This window comes from Solea senegalensis, linkage group LG3 (genome assembly GCF_019176455.1).
Source record: "Solea senegalensis isolate Sse05_10M linkage group LG3, IFAPA_SoseM_1, whole genome shotgun sequence".
Lineage (NCBI taxonomy): Eukaryota > Metazoa > Chordata > Actinopteri > Pleuronectiformes > Soleidae > Solea > Solea senegalensis.
Genome location: NC_058023.1, coordinates 19,583,653 through 19,600,819, shown reverse-complemented (window position 1 = coordinate 19,600,819; position 17,167 = coordinate 19,583,653). Strand labels below are relative to the sequence as shown.

Below are 17,167 nucleotides of genomic sequence, written 5' to 3'. Positions count from 1 at the left end.
TAAAGACTTCAATCTGCTAAACACTCTTGGGTTCTGTTCAAATTTGTAATGCAGTTTTTAGTGTTGTCTTCCATGTCCTCGTGGAGGCATCAGAGTATAGCTGCAATCAGTTATCGCAATAAATGGTCACCAACTATTGCGATAACTGATTTGATTTATTCTTTGTAAATCAAATTCTGTGATTTCAGTGTCTTAAATATGAATCTGCTTTGGTTTCTTTTGCTTGTGTTAGTTTGTTTAAAGGTGCCTTGAGATTAGGGTAAAACTAATTTACGTTTTTCATCATATTCTGATATTTTATAAACCAAATATCAAAAAGTAAACAACAGTCATCGATAATGTCCGTGCAGCCCTAGATCAGAGGGACAGATGGAAAGATAGTTGATTGTTTATTTACATTCACAGGTCCTCTCATTGGATTATTAATTGTCTCTCTGTATCTGAAACTCTGCTGATATTTATTTAGGTTTCTTTGAAGTACGGGAAGTTTTTGTTTGTTTGCATACAGCAGCAGAAAAGGACATTTTAGCAAACTAGCATAGTTTATTGCAACATCTCTGTTTAAATAGTAACCTTTGAAATTTCTAAGGAGGAAAGAAACCATGTGATCTGGCAATGTTTCTCAAACGTTTGTATTATTTTCCATAGAAAAATAATAATGTAATGTCCTCAGTGTATTTGCCATACATACGACCAGGGTTTGAACACTGTCCCAGAGCTCTTTCACATCGATAAAATAACTTTTTTCTGGCGAGCTCTCAAACTGTTGGCAAACACCATAGTAATCAGTACATTCTGGGATAATAATAATAATAATAATAAAGCCCCCAGAGCAATTCTGCTGAACCCTTTTAAAAGGCTTTCCATGCTGTGTGCCAAAGTGTCCCAGCCCTGCCCAGTGCCCGACTGGCTCGGCAGACAAACATGGAAAGAACATCACCCAACATTTGACCTTTTAATAAAAAACAAAATTTATGGAGGGGGAAAAAAAACATAAATGTCGAGTTAAAGAAAATAAGGCTTGGTTTCCCAAGTGAAACTGGCATTCCATATACTTGACTGGCCATGGGTGTTTTTTAAATTTTGAGTGGTGGTGTTGTTACCAACCGTGTGCAAAATTCAACCATGAATGGGTCATAGTGAGTTTACTGTCCATGTAAAGCAGAGTGATTAAAATTACAATAAGTGTGCAGAGCAATATAATAAGAAAGTTATTGGTGTGTGTATTTATTTATTTTTACCTAAAATGGAAACACTTTTCACTTGACTTAATATGACGGTTAATAAACAGCAGCAATGACTCTAGGAGACCGTGTTAATGATTCCTGATTCTCTTTCTGACAGAAACATGGTAATACTGTATGTGAGAGAGTGTGTATTGGTATCAGGAGGTAATGCACAGGAAGGACATGTGTGTACAGGTGGAGTCAGTTTCAGTGTTGGCCAAACAAAGGCAGGGCTAGCCGGGATGCTCATCCACTGACTCATGGGGAGCACTTACCAGGTACAGAAACAGAAACGACCTTTGTCCTAGGTCTTCCGGCAGTGAGAGAGAGAGAGAGAGAGAGGAATGTGTGTTGATGGCAATCAGGTATTCATGAAAAGTCACACACATGGGGGTTAGCAGCTTTCAAAGTAATTGACTACATGGGAAACGAGACATAGCAGTGTTTTCCTTTTGAAATTTGTTCAGTAGCAGGTGTGTGAAGTCGTCCATGTAATGCCATTCCCGTATTTTTGTATGTCAGCCAAATCCTGACATGACATGTCATTTTGTCCAAAAATCAAGTTCAAACAAATATAATGTGACATGTTACAATCACTCCTTAACCACACACATGTGGAATTGGACTTGTAACTGGAGGGTCGCTGGCCCAAATCACAGGACAGGTCAAGGGCTGGGGTTGAAGACACTCACTGCGCTGCCTGTCTGTGATGCATCCTCTGCTGCTTCATTCAGGTAGAGCTAATAGCTAAGCTAACAGCCACAGGTGACTTCCACAGATTCGTTGGTGGAGAAGTAAAAACTTCCAAACAACGTTTTCCAGATGCTTCAGGTTGCATTTACACTGCAGATCTTGATGCTCAATTCTAATATGTTGTCTATTTTTATTTAATTTTTTCTGGGAGGACCTGCTTATCTGCATGTATACTAGTTAATGTTTATACTAGGAGACAACCCACTGGATTGGCCTAGTTACTGACCACCCCATGGTTTAGTGCTGCAGCTAACTAATATTGAGTTTTAATGATTTCTTTGTCAAATGGAGCAATGAAACCTGAAATCATTCACATTGAAGAGGCTGAAAAATCAGAAAGCTTATTGGAATTATTAAAAAAAACCAAAACACTCAAACCGATTAATACATTAACAAAATAGTTGATGATTAATGAATTATTAATGAATGAATAATCAATTTAATAGTTGCAGCCATACAGAAATCCTTGCCTGCCTCTATCCTCCTTTGTACCCGTTGAAAGAGAGTGATCACAGATGGTGTACACATATATTTACGTCATTCACCACTGACTTATTTTTAAGGATGCACAAGCTCCATTGATGGAGTTACATTGTGGATGTATAGGCACATTATTTGATTCATATCTGATTCTTTTCCACATAAGAATGAGGCCTGAAACTGATCTGACAATATCTGAATCCCTTTGTTTTTTTCCCTTCTTACTCCGTCATGGATTATGTCTGATTTGTGCCACATGGGAGGAAGAAATTAGCATTAGGCATTAGGTCATCAGTTTCCACTCATTGTCCACTGAACAACAACAAAACTTAAGTCAAGAGGGCATTTAAAATGGCTTTAACCCCAAGCTGTGCTCACAATGACCACTGCTGGACCACACAGTTATTACTTCAGACAGTGTGACATGCTTCTAGGCTGTATATTTTATAGTTGAAAGGGATTTTAAGATTTGATTGTGGTAAGGTCCCCTTTGTTATGTATTAGCCCCAATGTAGAAAGCACAAATTCCGATGGTGATGTAATTCTGTCACTCAGATATGAGAAAGCAGTGTGTGCATCTACTCTGACATATTTACTGCCTTACGAGACCTCTTCAGCTGCACAGAACATTGCACATAAAACGGAAGATAAAAAGAGTTCTCGTACTCTTTGAAGAATTCAGTTTCAAATGTTGAGTTGTTGCTCATCTGTCCACAGGCAAATTATAAAAAGTAAGTGGGGATTAGGTTTCTCTGTCATTCAAAGACACTTTGAAAGAATACAAAACTGTTGACGTATACACTCTGCTTGAACGGCTGGTGGGATGATCTCACCGTCAGCCAGGCCAACTTTTGTTTTCACAAGTCAAAAAGCGGACCTGAGAATTGGAGCATGGAATAACTGCATTATGAATTGATTTCAAGAAATTCATGAAGTCATCAGACCACAGAAGCTCCTTGATATACAGATAACAGTGTAACACAAACTGAAACAGCCGGATTAAAAAGCATTCAATAAATGTTAGGAACAATATATTTGCACTAGAGTGTAGTATTTAGTATTGTTGATTATATCTCGTGCTAATGCTCCATCTTGATTTAAACAATAACACAGTAAATATTGAACCAAAGCTTGAATGAAAAAATTATTTGCAAATTGCAGAAAATATATCAAATATGTCATATGTGTCTATGGAAAGTTTCAAATTTCAATGTTACTAGGTCTGCATCTAATTTTGTTAGTCATTAGTCTGATTATTAGTTTATTTTCTCAGTTCATATTTTCATGTATAAATCTGACAAATTGTATAGTATATCTAGTAGCCCAGAAACATCACATTAGGTTAAAATATTAATACAACAATTTCTTTCCTCCAATTAAGACAAAAATAACTAAAGTGATGGTTTGGTTTTAATTACTACTTGCTGTTTTAACCTGATAATATGGGGTACACCTGTAATCCTTGAAAAGAGGTGTTATACTGTACATGATCATAGTCTACAGATTGACATCATGGGCTTTTGAGGATACTTCATTAAAACAAACTACCCCTGTTCAGTACTTCGACAGTTAAGTCTAAACAACACCTGCAGTGATCTTTGACCCTTAAAGTGGCCCCTACAGGACACCCAGGCAGCTTGTCCTTTTCCTTCCTTTTGTACTTATTGTTGTTCTCCTACAACACATGCTGTTATGTAAAACACCTTGCAGGAGCATTAGTGCAGACATGGGTGGTCCCAAAAGGAATTCCACACCAATCCCAGCTAATTTGTGTGTATTGGTGCTCAGTTCAGCCTCCACTTCCTTGTTTTTATTTTACTGTCATGTCTGTGTCAGTGTTTTTGATATCACATAAACATCTTAATGTGTTTCTTGTGGATTTTAGTGGCATATTTTTTACCCCGAGCTCCCCTGAGACCACTTGTTAACAAGCAGTGACTTGGATTCCAGGAACCAGCCTGAGACATGGACACTTGCTCTGACTTAACAGGCTTATCAAAAAAAACATTATATTTACCACATACCACTGCCTGGAAGTTTGTTTCATTATGGGGACAAAGAAGCTGCTGCCTTGTTTAATAAGGTTGTGTCTCTTATGTAAATCTGAATAAAGGATTTCATACACAAATTAACACTGATGATGATTGAGGCAACAGTGGATCAACAACTCCTGTGTGCTGTTGATTTTCTCTATGGACTTTGGTGTAGGGAGCGACTGGTTTACAAAGCAGCACACGTTTTCCTGTCGAGGACAGTCTTTCTAACATCAAAAGAATGCAGCTAACATATACTTACAGTGTCGTAGACATAAGCAAACTTTTGTTTAAGTGGCTACAACATTTTACAAGTTTTTCCTTTCCTCCTGGCATTCTGTCTATATACAGTGGAGGAAATAAGTATTTGATCCCTCTCTGTTTTTATAAGTTCACCCACTGACAAACAGTGGGTGACCCCCTATCAAAACATTACTAAGTTCTTGGTGGAGAAACCCTTGTTGATGAATACAGAGGTCAGAGGTCTCTTGTAGTTCATCACCAGTTTTGCACACATCTCAGGAGGAATTTCGCTCTTGCAGATCCTCTCCAAATCCTTAAGGTTTAGAGGCTGTTGCTTAGCAACTCGAAGCTTCAGCTCCCTCTTCAGATTTTCTATAGAATTTAGGTCCGGATACTGGCTAGGCCTCTCCATGACCTCAATGTGCTTCATCTTAAGCCATCCCTTCGTTATGCCGTGGCTGTATGTTTTGCTGGAAGACCCATCCACAACCCGTTTTATGTTTCCTGGCTGAGAGAAGGAGTTTGTCACCCAGGATTTCACGGTACAAGGCCCCGTCTATGTTTCCCTCGATGTGGTGAAGTTGACCTGTCCCCTCAGCAGAGAAACACTCCCAAAGCATAATGCTTCCAACTCCATGCTTGACAGTGGGGAATGATGTTCCTGGGGTCATAGTCTGAATTCCTCATCCTCCAAACACAGTGAGTCGAATTGATTCCAAAGAGCATTATTTTGATCTCACTTGACCACATCACCTTCTTCCAATCATTCTCTGAATCATTCAGGTGTTCATTGGCAAACTTCAGACGGGCCTGTACAGTGTGCCTTCATGAGCAGGGGCACCTTATAGGGGGCGCTGCTTGATTTTAATCCATTACAGCGTAGTGTGTTACCAATGTATTTGGTCTTGCCCATGATGGAAAGGTTGTGTCTGATTGATGTCTTTTATACAGCTAACAAGTTGAGACAGGTGTCTTTTATATAGGTAACAAGTTGAGATTAGGAGTACTTTATTAAAGTGAGAGGACTAGTCTGTGGGAGCCAGAATTCTTTATTGTTGGTATGGGAACAAATACTTATTTCACTCAATGAAATGCAAATAAATTTGTACCTTACAAACCTGTAGGCAAACTTACAAAATCAGTGAGGGATCAAATAATTATTTCCTCCACTGTGTGTGTCGGTACCTAATGCAACCAAACCTAAAAAAGCTTTAACTTTCATATTAAGCAGAATGTATGCCCCATCTGCATACCTTTCTTAAGCCTGGAGTCAGATAAAACATCTTTCCAAGTTAAACACTCGCTTCACATCACAATATTCAGTAATTGAGACGCGGAGCAAGGAATTTATTATGTCACACGACTATTCATGGTATTTAAATGGGCAATTGACACTTAACAGTTCCTGTTTGGTCACTGTCACAAAGATGCAGCAATAGAAAGTGAGGACACATTTACTGTGGTTATGTCATAAGAAGTACTTCTGTGTGCAAATTAGGTTTGATCCATTTTAAATGCTGTTGTCTGCATTGTTTAAACTAGATGTAACATAAATATTGATATAGACACTCATTGATAGCTCACCACTGATCAATGAGAAACATGTACCATTTAAGTACCCGTTCTTGATACCATCACTAAGGGCCCTTTTGTGCTGCAGTTTCATCGCTGTTTTACGTTCCGTCCCAAACGTTATGTTTGTCACTACCCTACATACCACCGTGCGTTTTTTGCATTGGTATGGACATTACGCAATGCTTCCTTGAGAGTACCAAGTTGCAGGCATTAACAAACATGGCGGTCATTGAAGAGGTTATTTTATTGTGCTTGACCCGAAGTAGACAGCAATGTAAGTGGATTTCGCAGCAGAGGAATGTAAGACCACTTAATGTAGGTCGTCTCAATAATAGGGAATATTACTCGTTGGTTGAGTGGCATTTTCAATATTTCTGTATATACGCAGCACCTTTTGACAACTTCCTTCATTGCATAGCCACTTGAATTAAAAATGCAACGTCCCACTGCACGCCAGTGTGAAGCCGAGCGCCTGGCTGCAGGGATAAGCCACTCTGGCAGCCAGTTTTCCTGACTGATTGGCCTTTTGACTGTACACTAGCCCCATCATTTCCAATGGTATTGCTCTGTTTCACCAGTCATCGTAAGCTTTCCTGCGATGTGCACAATGATGGATATAAATGGGCCTTAACTTGTTCTAAATTATGTTGTGACCCGCCACTGAGTCGTGTTCAGGGGTTTTGAAATGCTGCAGCTGCCTGCACCGCTAACTGTAGCACAGCTGTCCTTCTAACTGGATGAGTGCCACCTGAAGCAACAGTAGACGAGCTGCAGTATGACTGGAATGGCTCAGCCTTACGAGCAGCACTTGTTGGACACACACGCAGAACAAGTGTTTCTGAGCAGCTCAGCATTCTCCGGATGCTGATAGCCTTTGAGGTCCAACTACGTAAGACCCACAAAGACATAGATATGCAGTTATTATAAACTGTGCTGCTGACACCATTTACAATTGTGCAACTTTCATATTCCGGTCATTAAATGTGAGCAGTGTGATTCACTGTGTTATCATGTCTGTAGATATACGATGAGCTATCATAGTGAGACTTGCCACGCAGTGTCCAAACATTTCATCTTTTTTTTTACACAATCGGATATTTTAAATTCTTAAGTCCAGGAAATTGTGACTAATTGATAATCAATGTTTCCCAACCCCAACATGACGATGCAATATTAGGGTTACTGTCACAGAGGAATAAAGAAACCAGAATATATTGACATTTTACACTATCATCCACTTTTTCTATTAATTACTTATTGGTTTGAATGTGTTATTTAATTAAAAGGTCTCCCCAATTTTTAGCTTCTGAAATATGGTAATTTTCTGTAGAGGTAGGACAAATTCTTAATATTTTTTAACAGTCTGCAAGCAGGATCATGCTTTAAACATTGATTCCCAAAGATCAGCATCAATCAGTAGAAAACTCTCTTGTCAAAGGCTAATGACAATCTGTAGTTTCATTACGGCTTCAACTACTTATTGACTAATTGTTATCAATCGATAATTAAATTAGTATTAAATAGTTATCTGGTTTCTTTGCTCCATATTTCAAAGAAATCACTAAAGCTTCATAATTTTGGAGGTTTGGAAAACACCAATCCAAATTCAACGCAAAGACAAATAAATTGATTATGAAAATAATTGTTAGTTGTAGCCATTTGACGCTTATGACATCATCTTGAGATTCTCTTTTAAGCACAGATTAGTCTGCCATTTTTAGACTTTACTAATTTAGTGTAGGACCATTGGTTTTATGTCATGGTAACTCATTACATTTTTTAATTCCCATTTCGATTGTCTACATGGTGTCATGAGTGAAGGAAAGGAAGCAGTCCCCTCTCTGTTTGCAGTCTGTGTCAAGGCAGAACAAAGTGTTTGTGATCTATTTGCTTAGTTTCCAAGTTGCAAACTTACTCAGCCATGTATGGCAGTGTGAGAGACACTCTCCTCATTCAAATAGTTTCAACACTGTGATTGTGCTACAATCAGAATCTAGCCAGTACAGGAAGGGACCTATGGAGCTGCATTGAATATTTTTCTTGATGGTGTGTGACCACTGGTGTTGTGTTTTTCCACCTCATCATAATACGTTTAACAGGTTCGGGATCAGTTGTTTGCCATAATGGGGTTTTACCTTAGACTTTGGAAGGGCGGTTCTATTGTGGAGACCCCAAAAAAGGCAAACCTCTGCCATTTTAGAATACCCAAATATAAAGAGAGTGCCATCTAGCTCTTGAGGAGGGATGACAGTGTCATATAAAGGACCCCCCTCTTCAAATGTCACAAGGGTCTGAGGACAGATTAGTGGTTGAAGAGGCTTATTTCAGGGAGCGGAGCTGTAGTCATGTCTTCTTTGCCTCTTTGACTGTTTTGGATTCTTTCCCTTTATTTCTGGGCAGGATTGGAGGACAGTCCTGAACCTACACCATGCTGAGGCTGTGGTAGGTAACAGGCGGTGAATGTTTTCTCACTACACCTTGAACTCACTAAGCTACTGGCTTTGCTCACTCCTTGCCTGGGACTTTAAGGCTAGGGTGGATTCTACACAAGTGGATTTGGTGTTAATTAAACGGACTCAACGTGTTATTCTATGTTCACGGCACAGTGGGATGACTTTTTTGAGGCCAGTCTTAAAATACGAGTTGGATGGTGATAGTAGATGGTGTTTTTTTTGATTTCCTCCCCTCTGTTTTTTTTTTATGTCGCTAATCATACAGGTCACTGCGAAGAGGAAGCTCCTTCACCTTCCTCACCCCAGGACCACAATGGGACTTTAGCCTGGTAAGTACACACCTCATATTTTCCAATCAAAACAACCTACAGCACAAAAGGTGAAAAGTGCAAGATGGCCTGTTGCCAACACGTAAAATGCAAAGCAGAAATAAACTTGTTATTCCTGCATTTGCTTCATATGTGATATACAGAGTATGCACTGTGTATACAATTTTCGAAAGCATCTTCACATTTGTCTGTGTTGGCTTCTGGCTGACTTCTCTTCTTTCGTGCAAACTGGTACTACACTTTCAGAGCCGCTTCCCATCATAACAATATCACTCAGCTTTAAATCTCACCCGCCGTGTCCAGGAAATGGTTTGCTGTTCACCATCACAGAGATGACAGGCAGATAAACTATGCAGCCTGCAGGGCTAATGTGCTTGTTTACACTGATTAAAGGTGATTCTAAATATGAAAAAAGAGAAATAATGGTGACCAAGTGTAACTGATTTTCTTTTTTTTTTTTAGCAAATAGAACTACAAGAGGCTCCTCTGTTTTCAGCTGTAATGTACGCCTTATTTTCTTACATATCTCTTGCATTTCTTATACAAACAACATCAAAGTCAGCACTGTCGAATGGTTTGCTTGTGCAAACCATTCGACAGATTAACAGACGTTTAAAGCAGTTATTGTCCGTGAACTGAATCATTAGACCACGGGTCTCAAACTCAAATGAGCTGGGGGCCACTCCTGGCACTGTCATCTCAGTGGGGGGCCACTTCCGTGTTGGAAACAAGTATCAAAAAACCCCCACAAATTTTGCTGAAAACGGGGTTTATTTTCAAGTATTGTATGATAATATTACAAAACTATCAAATTCACAGTAAGTGCAAATGTTTTTGTCCTCATTCTTAAATAACTAAAAGCCTTTCATGAACTGACAACACTTCTATATATATTGTCTTCATATTAAATAACAACACAAAAAAGAAATCTAGCTTTGTATGCACATTTTAACAGTTAGTGCAATTTTTATCTTAAATAACCTATTTTAACATTTCACTCAACGGACAAAAGCTTCTGAGTCCATTTGCGCTTTATTTCTTGCCAGATACCTGGCAGCGTTTCTGTTCACATAGCTGAGCTGTATTTACTCTGATGGACGTTGCAGTTGAAACTGAGTACAGCCTCAAGATGAGCATCTGTAAGCCTTGTCCTGTACTACTTGCTTTTATTAAAGTTCATAGTAGAGAACAGTTTCTCACACACATGTGCTCCCAAAAATGAAGGAGGCAGCTCTCTGAGGAACTCTCCAGTCTTGTCTGCTTTTCCCTGTGCCTCTCTGAATTTAGTTTTCAGTTCACTGTTGCACTGTAAGTCAATGAGTTCAGTTTGCATCATGCTGGGGACACTCTCCACCTCAGCTGAGAAGGGCTCTGCAAACAGCTGGAAAGTGTCATGGTGAGCCTTGAAATCAGCAAATCGCTCATCAAACTCTTGCTGCAGGTTTTCAATAGCAGAGAATTATTATTTATTAGGTTTTTTAAAGATTCAAATTGAACGCAAAATTATTCTTGTAATTGTGGATAACAAATAAATAAAAATAAACTTGAAGGGCTAAATTGCATTTAACTTTTTACGTCAAGATGCAGCCCGGATGTAGGGGGGCCGCGGGCTGGGAGTTTGAGACCCCTATCTATGGTATTAGATTTGTGTCAGTATTATCAAACACTTTTCACGTAGCAAACAAAAATGAACCACAAAATCAAAATACACGAATTGCCAATCAAATATCGATTTAATAACTCAAAATTATTGTATTTTATTTGTCTGAAAATAAACGTTTTGTTTGCAATGATTGGGATTTCACTTGCTCCGACTTGTTTGCATTTGCTCTCCAAACTTGCAAACAGCTCAATGGACCGGACGTAGACACAGTGTAAATAAGATGGATAACATAAGATTATTTAGTTTGTTTAATAAAAGGACAAAGATAGACCTGTTCTATAGGAAAGGTAACCTTGAATTAATTATGTTGTGATCTGGCGCAATATACAAAATTATCCATCCATCCATCTTCTATTGCTTTATCCTCCACATGAGAGTCATGGGGGTGCTGTGCCAATGTCAGCTGACATAGGGCAATAGGTACACCCTGGACAGATCACCTGTCCATAGCAGCACCACACATAAAGTTGATGCATTACAATATGTTTTAATGTATATAATCACAGAAACAGAGACTGAAAACAGACCAAAAAAAATCCAAACACAAGATTAGGAAAACAGAATAGTGACAGTGAATGTAGGCAGAGAGGTGGGATCATGTCATCATCGTTGACCAATAGTAGCATATTGGTTATCTACACAAAAACACAAGGGTGGTGTTTTGAGATATTTGGTAAGATTCAGTAGCGGACCGTGGGGTTTCAGTCAGGGCCTTCAGTAAAAAAACAAACAAAAAAAGCACGCCATTGCGCACATGCACACCACTGCGCATCTATAGGCTACTGCATCATTACCACCACATCTTCCGTTAAGTCACTCAGCAACCGCAATTTCACAAGCCATGATCAACAGTTTTAAAACACCACTTCTAAAAAATTTTATAAATTTATCATTAACACTCCAACTACGGTACATGATGTACCTCTTCCGTGTAAGTCTTCCTCTTGAAATAATTTCCTTCTTTTCTCCAAACGATCGCCATGAAAAGTGCACACGAAGGAGATCAGAAACATGATGGATCGGTGGTGTTAATGCAGTGGCCATAGCTTACTTCAAAACCCGCCAAAGGTTCAAACGTCGACAACAGCGGGGGCTAGCGCCAGACACGTCGCTGGGCCTGGGGTGTTCTGTCACTATGATATCACATTTTGATTGGCTGACGACACCCGTCAGGCAAAGTTATAACCAAACAGGAAATGGCAGCTTCAACGAAAGGCCAGCAATACCACTAGAGCAGGTCCACGTAGCTATGATGTGTTTAATGACATCCAGGAAAATCCAGCTCAGCTTCACAAAAAATAACCATATTTTTCTGGAAATAGAATCATAACATACTGAAAAAGTAATTGAATTCAGACACGTTCAGACACATTATCAGAGTGTAATCAAATTGGATTCTGGATTTTATAACTGTTAATTGTTTAACCCAGTACAAAAACACAGCCTTATATTTACATTATTTGTAATGTAAAGGCTACAGTGTTCAGTTCAGTGTACAGGTCAGCGATCACTGTAAGCAGCTCATTGTCTGATGAGCACGCTTGCTTAGCATAAACTCTCCCTCCAAGTTAAATATTGCCTTGAACTCCAGCCTTACACGAGCGAGCGATTAAAAACGATACGAGGAATCTGTGCAAAAACATACCGCGTGGGGGGAAAGGGAGAAGAAAATTAGACACCCTGTTCCTCCCTCCTTTGGAAATCCCTCAGTCAGCAGCTCGTAGATGAAGTAATACGCTCCAAGCAGTGACTTGTTCAAATGGTTGGCTGGGTTCAATGTAAATACTCTGACTCAACAAAGTCACACACACGCACTTTCTGAGGTTATAGTTTTTGTAGGCTCCCTTTATTACTCATCGTGACTGACAGATTCTCTTTGTCACACAAATAGAGAACGATGTCAACACATGACAGGGAGACAAAGAATCGGCCAAGATGAAGAGCAGTCTCACTACACGTGCATTTCAACACTTTCAGAAACACACAATGAAGTTGTGTTGTTTTTTCTTTTGTTTTTTTGCTTTCTGCCTCTAAATACAGGCCTGCTGAGAGATTTGCCACGGTTACGATAATGTCATACGTTACATAGATGTTTCATGTTACCATGACCTCATCAGCGGTTCAAAGAAAAAAACTAAATCCATCCTGTGACCTGACAACCTGCTTGTCCTGACCCAGGCATGCATTACATATGAGCACAGTTTAGTGTGAGGAAGGTTATATATTTACTCTGTGGACAGGATCAGGTTGTCTTAAGAAGAGCTATAAATAAAGATGACAACAAAGGGGAGAAAACAAAAAAATAGAAAGCTTTGGCAGTATTGCTGGTAACTTTTCTGCCCAGAAGTGCATCAAGTTGGAGTAAGGGAAATGGGGTTCTTTTATCTCAGTGGAACTGTGACAGAATGACAGTAAAATATATGAATTACTGACAAGGGGGAGTGTACACACTTCCATTCAGGATGCATGGAAAGAAAAGTTCATGTTTGGAGTTGCACTTGCCCTCACTCAAAAAATGGTTGCTTACATAACAAAATTCAAAGCAGCTTTTAACACCAACAAAAAGCACACCCAAAAACATCTATGCATGATTAAAACTAGCCACGTTTTCTTGATGCTACATAAACAGAAACCTTTTTAATATCTTTGTAAAAAATGATTAAAAATGCTTTCATATTTGGCAAAATACAAAAAAAAGAAAACTACATTCTTATATCATTTGTGTTGCCCAATTTAGAACAACTAAGAAGTTTGACTTGCAACATAATCAGGGGTCAATACAGATCAACATTTGGATCTTAGGTCTCTGATTATATAAGATCACTGCAGCATTACAACTTTACATTTATGATCTCCCTACTCAAAGCCTGTAAAACATCACAGAGCTAGTAAAACAGGCTGAAAGTTCATTTCACCAAACACGTGTTATCACTTATCGAGAGGCAAGAATCCAAGGTAGTGAACGGCTGCAATGCAACATCAAAGTCTGATCTGTTCACAGAGTAATGATGCAGCTGTGCTGCGTTCTCTGGCTGAAATGGAGAGCAGCACCTTGTGTGATGCCTTATGTGTTATCAACAATTATATGATGAATCCTGCTGTCTAAGGAATGCTTAAAACTTCAAATAATCAACAAGCGCAAACGCCAGTGTTTGTATGAATATACACTTCTGTTGATATGGACAAGGTCTTCCCGCAACAATTATCCATGTTTTCAGTGAAAAACCCAGACATAATGACAGCCACATTAAATCACATCGTCTGATTAAAGCTGGAATGCTTCTTATCAGACGAGCCACTCATGAGGTTGACATCTCTGGCTGCCTGAACTTGTTGCCTGACGAGACAAAAAAGCTCAGGAACGGACTCTCGCCCTTGTTAATTACCTTCGCATTCCACCAAATGGCAGGCTGGTTTGATCTGCTACACCTTGGCACTGGGCTAGAAATCTGATTCACATTCTTGCCATGACAGAAAGCCCTGCTCGGTCTCATGCCTGATGTAGTCTGAGAGAATGCACCGAAAGGCAATGCTTGCCTTGCTGACTACTTAAGTTCGCCTGGGGGACAATGCACCCCTACCTAAACATGGCAATGCTCCAGCAGTGGTACCACTTCAAAGCCTGAATACCTGGTTAAACTTTATTTAAAGACCTGGCAAATCCTTTTATGCTTCAAGTTGAAATGGAGGCACAGAGCAATGAGACAAAGTGTCTTCCAGAATTCTTTTATTGCTTGCTGTTTGGTAGATTTATAAGAGACAGATAAATTGGAAGGGGGGGGGGCGGCAATAGATTGAAAGGGTGACCTAATGAGTTCCACATGGTTTTGCTGGTGGAGCTAAGTGTGCCATGCCTGCAAATTAAATACAGCAAGCTGGCACAAGATAAAGAGCCATTGGCCTCCCTACTTTCATTGCTTTAATTTCTCCCACTCTGCCTTCAGATCGGAGAGGCAGCTGTCAGCTATAAACCCACAAATGCACACACTCTTCAAGCTGCTTGCTGTCTAGTCTGTACATTGTTTTCTGTTTCTAATCAGTGTGTGTTTCATGTAAGACTGACTGTAAACCACAATCAGAATGATCTATTGGAGACAACAGCTCATTATAATCCTTTAGTAGAGGAGGATAAGAAATTGGAGCAGGCTAGATTTCCTGTATCCATAATTCAGTCTTTGGCAACAAGTACATTTTTTATTTCAACTATAAAGGAGCCACAATAAAATCAGTCACTGAGTGAATGAAACTCAAACTAAAAAAGTTGGAACAGCTCAAGTTCACTGTAGATGATGCCTTGTCTTGCAGCCCTGGGTGATATGGACAATATCAAAGGACACAATGTGTCAGGAAAACAACAATTTTTCTTTCAACTTTGCATTCAAGTAAAAATTCAAAGACTTATAACTGAACTACAGTGTAGAAATATTGAACTCTGGGTGAACATTCAGTTGATCCACTGAAAGATAAATTATGCCGCAAACAGACTTGGTTGCAGGAGTTGGTGTCTCCATGTTTTCTCCTTATTAGCATAATCACACGCAGCTCACCTGTGTGGCAGGGAGGATGCTAGCGAGTGATCATGTGACACTGCATCCTGTTTACAGCTGCAACAATCATGAAGATATATCCAGGGTTCCCACACCTTTTCAATTACTTTCCAGGACCAATTCCCTCAAATTCAAGGACCAAATGTGTTGACACAGCTTAAGATGGGAGGGCAATTTGTAAAGAGCCTTTTATTGATTTGCAGCACGTTCTGCATCTGGCCAAATGATTTTCATATGCAGAGCGCATGAAGCAGTAGGTTGTGTTGTCACAAACAAGGGCACGTTGGCGGGTGGTGATATTTATCAAAATATCAACGTATCTTCTTTTTTGCACAAAATTCAAGCACTTTCAATGACTCATATCGATTTAAGGTGATTTTCAAGGGCCTTGATTTTCTTTTTCTCCAAAATCGCAAACACTGAAAAAACATCTGCCAGTGTTATAATCACATAACTGGGGCAACAGTAACTCAGTGTCAAATCATCTTTCAACTGGTTGGATGGTTGTGGGTTCAATGCCCGGCTCCGCTACATCTACATGCCGATGTGTCCCTGGGCAAGACCCTTAACCCCAAGTCATTCCTGATAACTGTGCTAGCAGCGCGTGAATGGATATGAAAAAAACTTACCAAAATACTGTTGTTCGCCGTTGTGTATTGAACCGAACAGGGCGTATCGGATAGTTCGGTAAAATACAGAATATTATTGTATCCCTTGTATACTTTGGTGTAGCAGCACTACAGTGCCACGTAAGGCCTGACATAGATCTGTACAACAGCATTTAGAGCGATTTTGAGTATTTTTTGTGTGGATTAAGACATTTCCTGAAACGATGCGGTGTTGAGTGAAAACGTTTTCCAAACGACAAAGAAAAAGATTGTTTAAGTATGTGTGGATAGGGCCTTGGTTGTATTTTTGTGTGTATACACATGACATAATTTACACACATGTATGTGTGTGCTGTATGTGCTGTCCTTTCTGCTTATACAGTATGCAGACTAAATATATATATATAAATTCTATATACACTTGTGTTACTGTGTCAGCCTGTTCATTCCTCATTGAGCTTTAATACAAACAGTGAAACTCCTCTCAGCTGCAGCACTGAATGGAAGTCTCTTGAGGAGATGTTAACCACATACTCTTTTGTTATTTGCACCTCTGCTCACAGGCTCCTATTGAGATGCAACCACGTTTGAGCAACACATGCTATTCATACGTGAAGACTCACTCCCACCACCTGAAATGCATGCTGGGGAAATATTCAACCGTTTAGTTGAGTTTGTTTGGCAGAAAGCTCTTAAATGTTTATGGGTGTGGGAAAACAAACAGTTTAGCCTCCCCGGGAGGAAACACCACAACGCCACCAGGCTGAAACACAAACAAACAAACAAATGCACATCTTCAGCCATTCAACGTCAGCCACCCCTGACCATTATGTGTTCATTTTGTCTGTCCTCACCTCACTGGTCAATCAGGTACTTACATCCTGTGTGTCCCAGCCAAAGACACTCTACCTTCCATGCATAATGAACCGCAGTAACTGAGCCCAGGGGGTCCCAGCAGCCACCACTGCTCCCTCCTCTGGGCTTTTACAACCCTCAACAGGCCAGACTGCTCTTCTCACCTGCTTACTCTCCCTGACTGACAGTCCACATGCAGGTGTTAAAGTGTCTGGCTGCGTAATTAACCCCTTTCCTGTTTTCTGTAGGACCTACAGCAGTGTATATTATAGCTTTACAATAGTGCTACGGGGGAAATGAGCAGAACCAGGCAAGTGGTGGGGTGGCTGTAAATCTTTCCTAGGCTAGTCTCATGTCAGCCTACATGAGGAAGCAAAGAAAACATACACTAAGCATCAATAT

The 17,167-nt window shown here is 39.8% G+C and overlaps 1 protein-coding gene across 1 annotated transcript in view; it reads left to right on the top strand.

Annotated features, from left to right (window-relative positions):
• Positions 1-17,167, top strand: part of LOC122766453 (neuroepithelial cell-transforming gene 1 protein-like) — a 34,520-nt gene that overhangs the window by 1,636 nt on the left and 15,717 nt on the right. Inside the window, exon 2 of the mRNA XM_044021319.1 lies at positions 9,029-9,092. Coding sequence (XP_043877254.1) covers positions 9,029-9,092 — 64 coding nt within the window. The remainder of the gene's footprint in view (positions 1-9,028; positions 9,093-17,167) is intronic.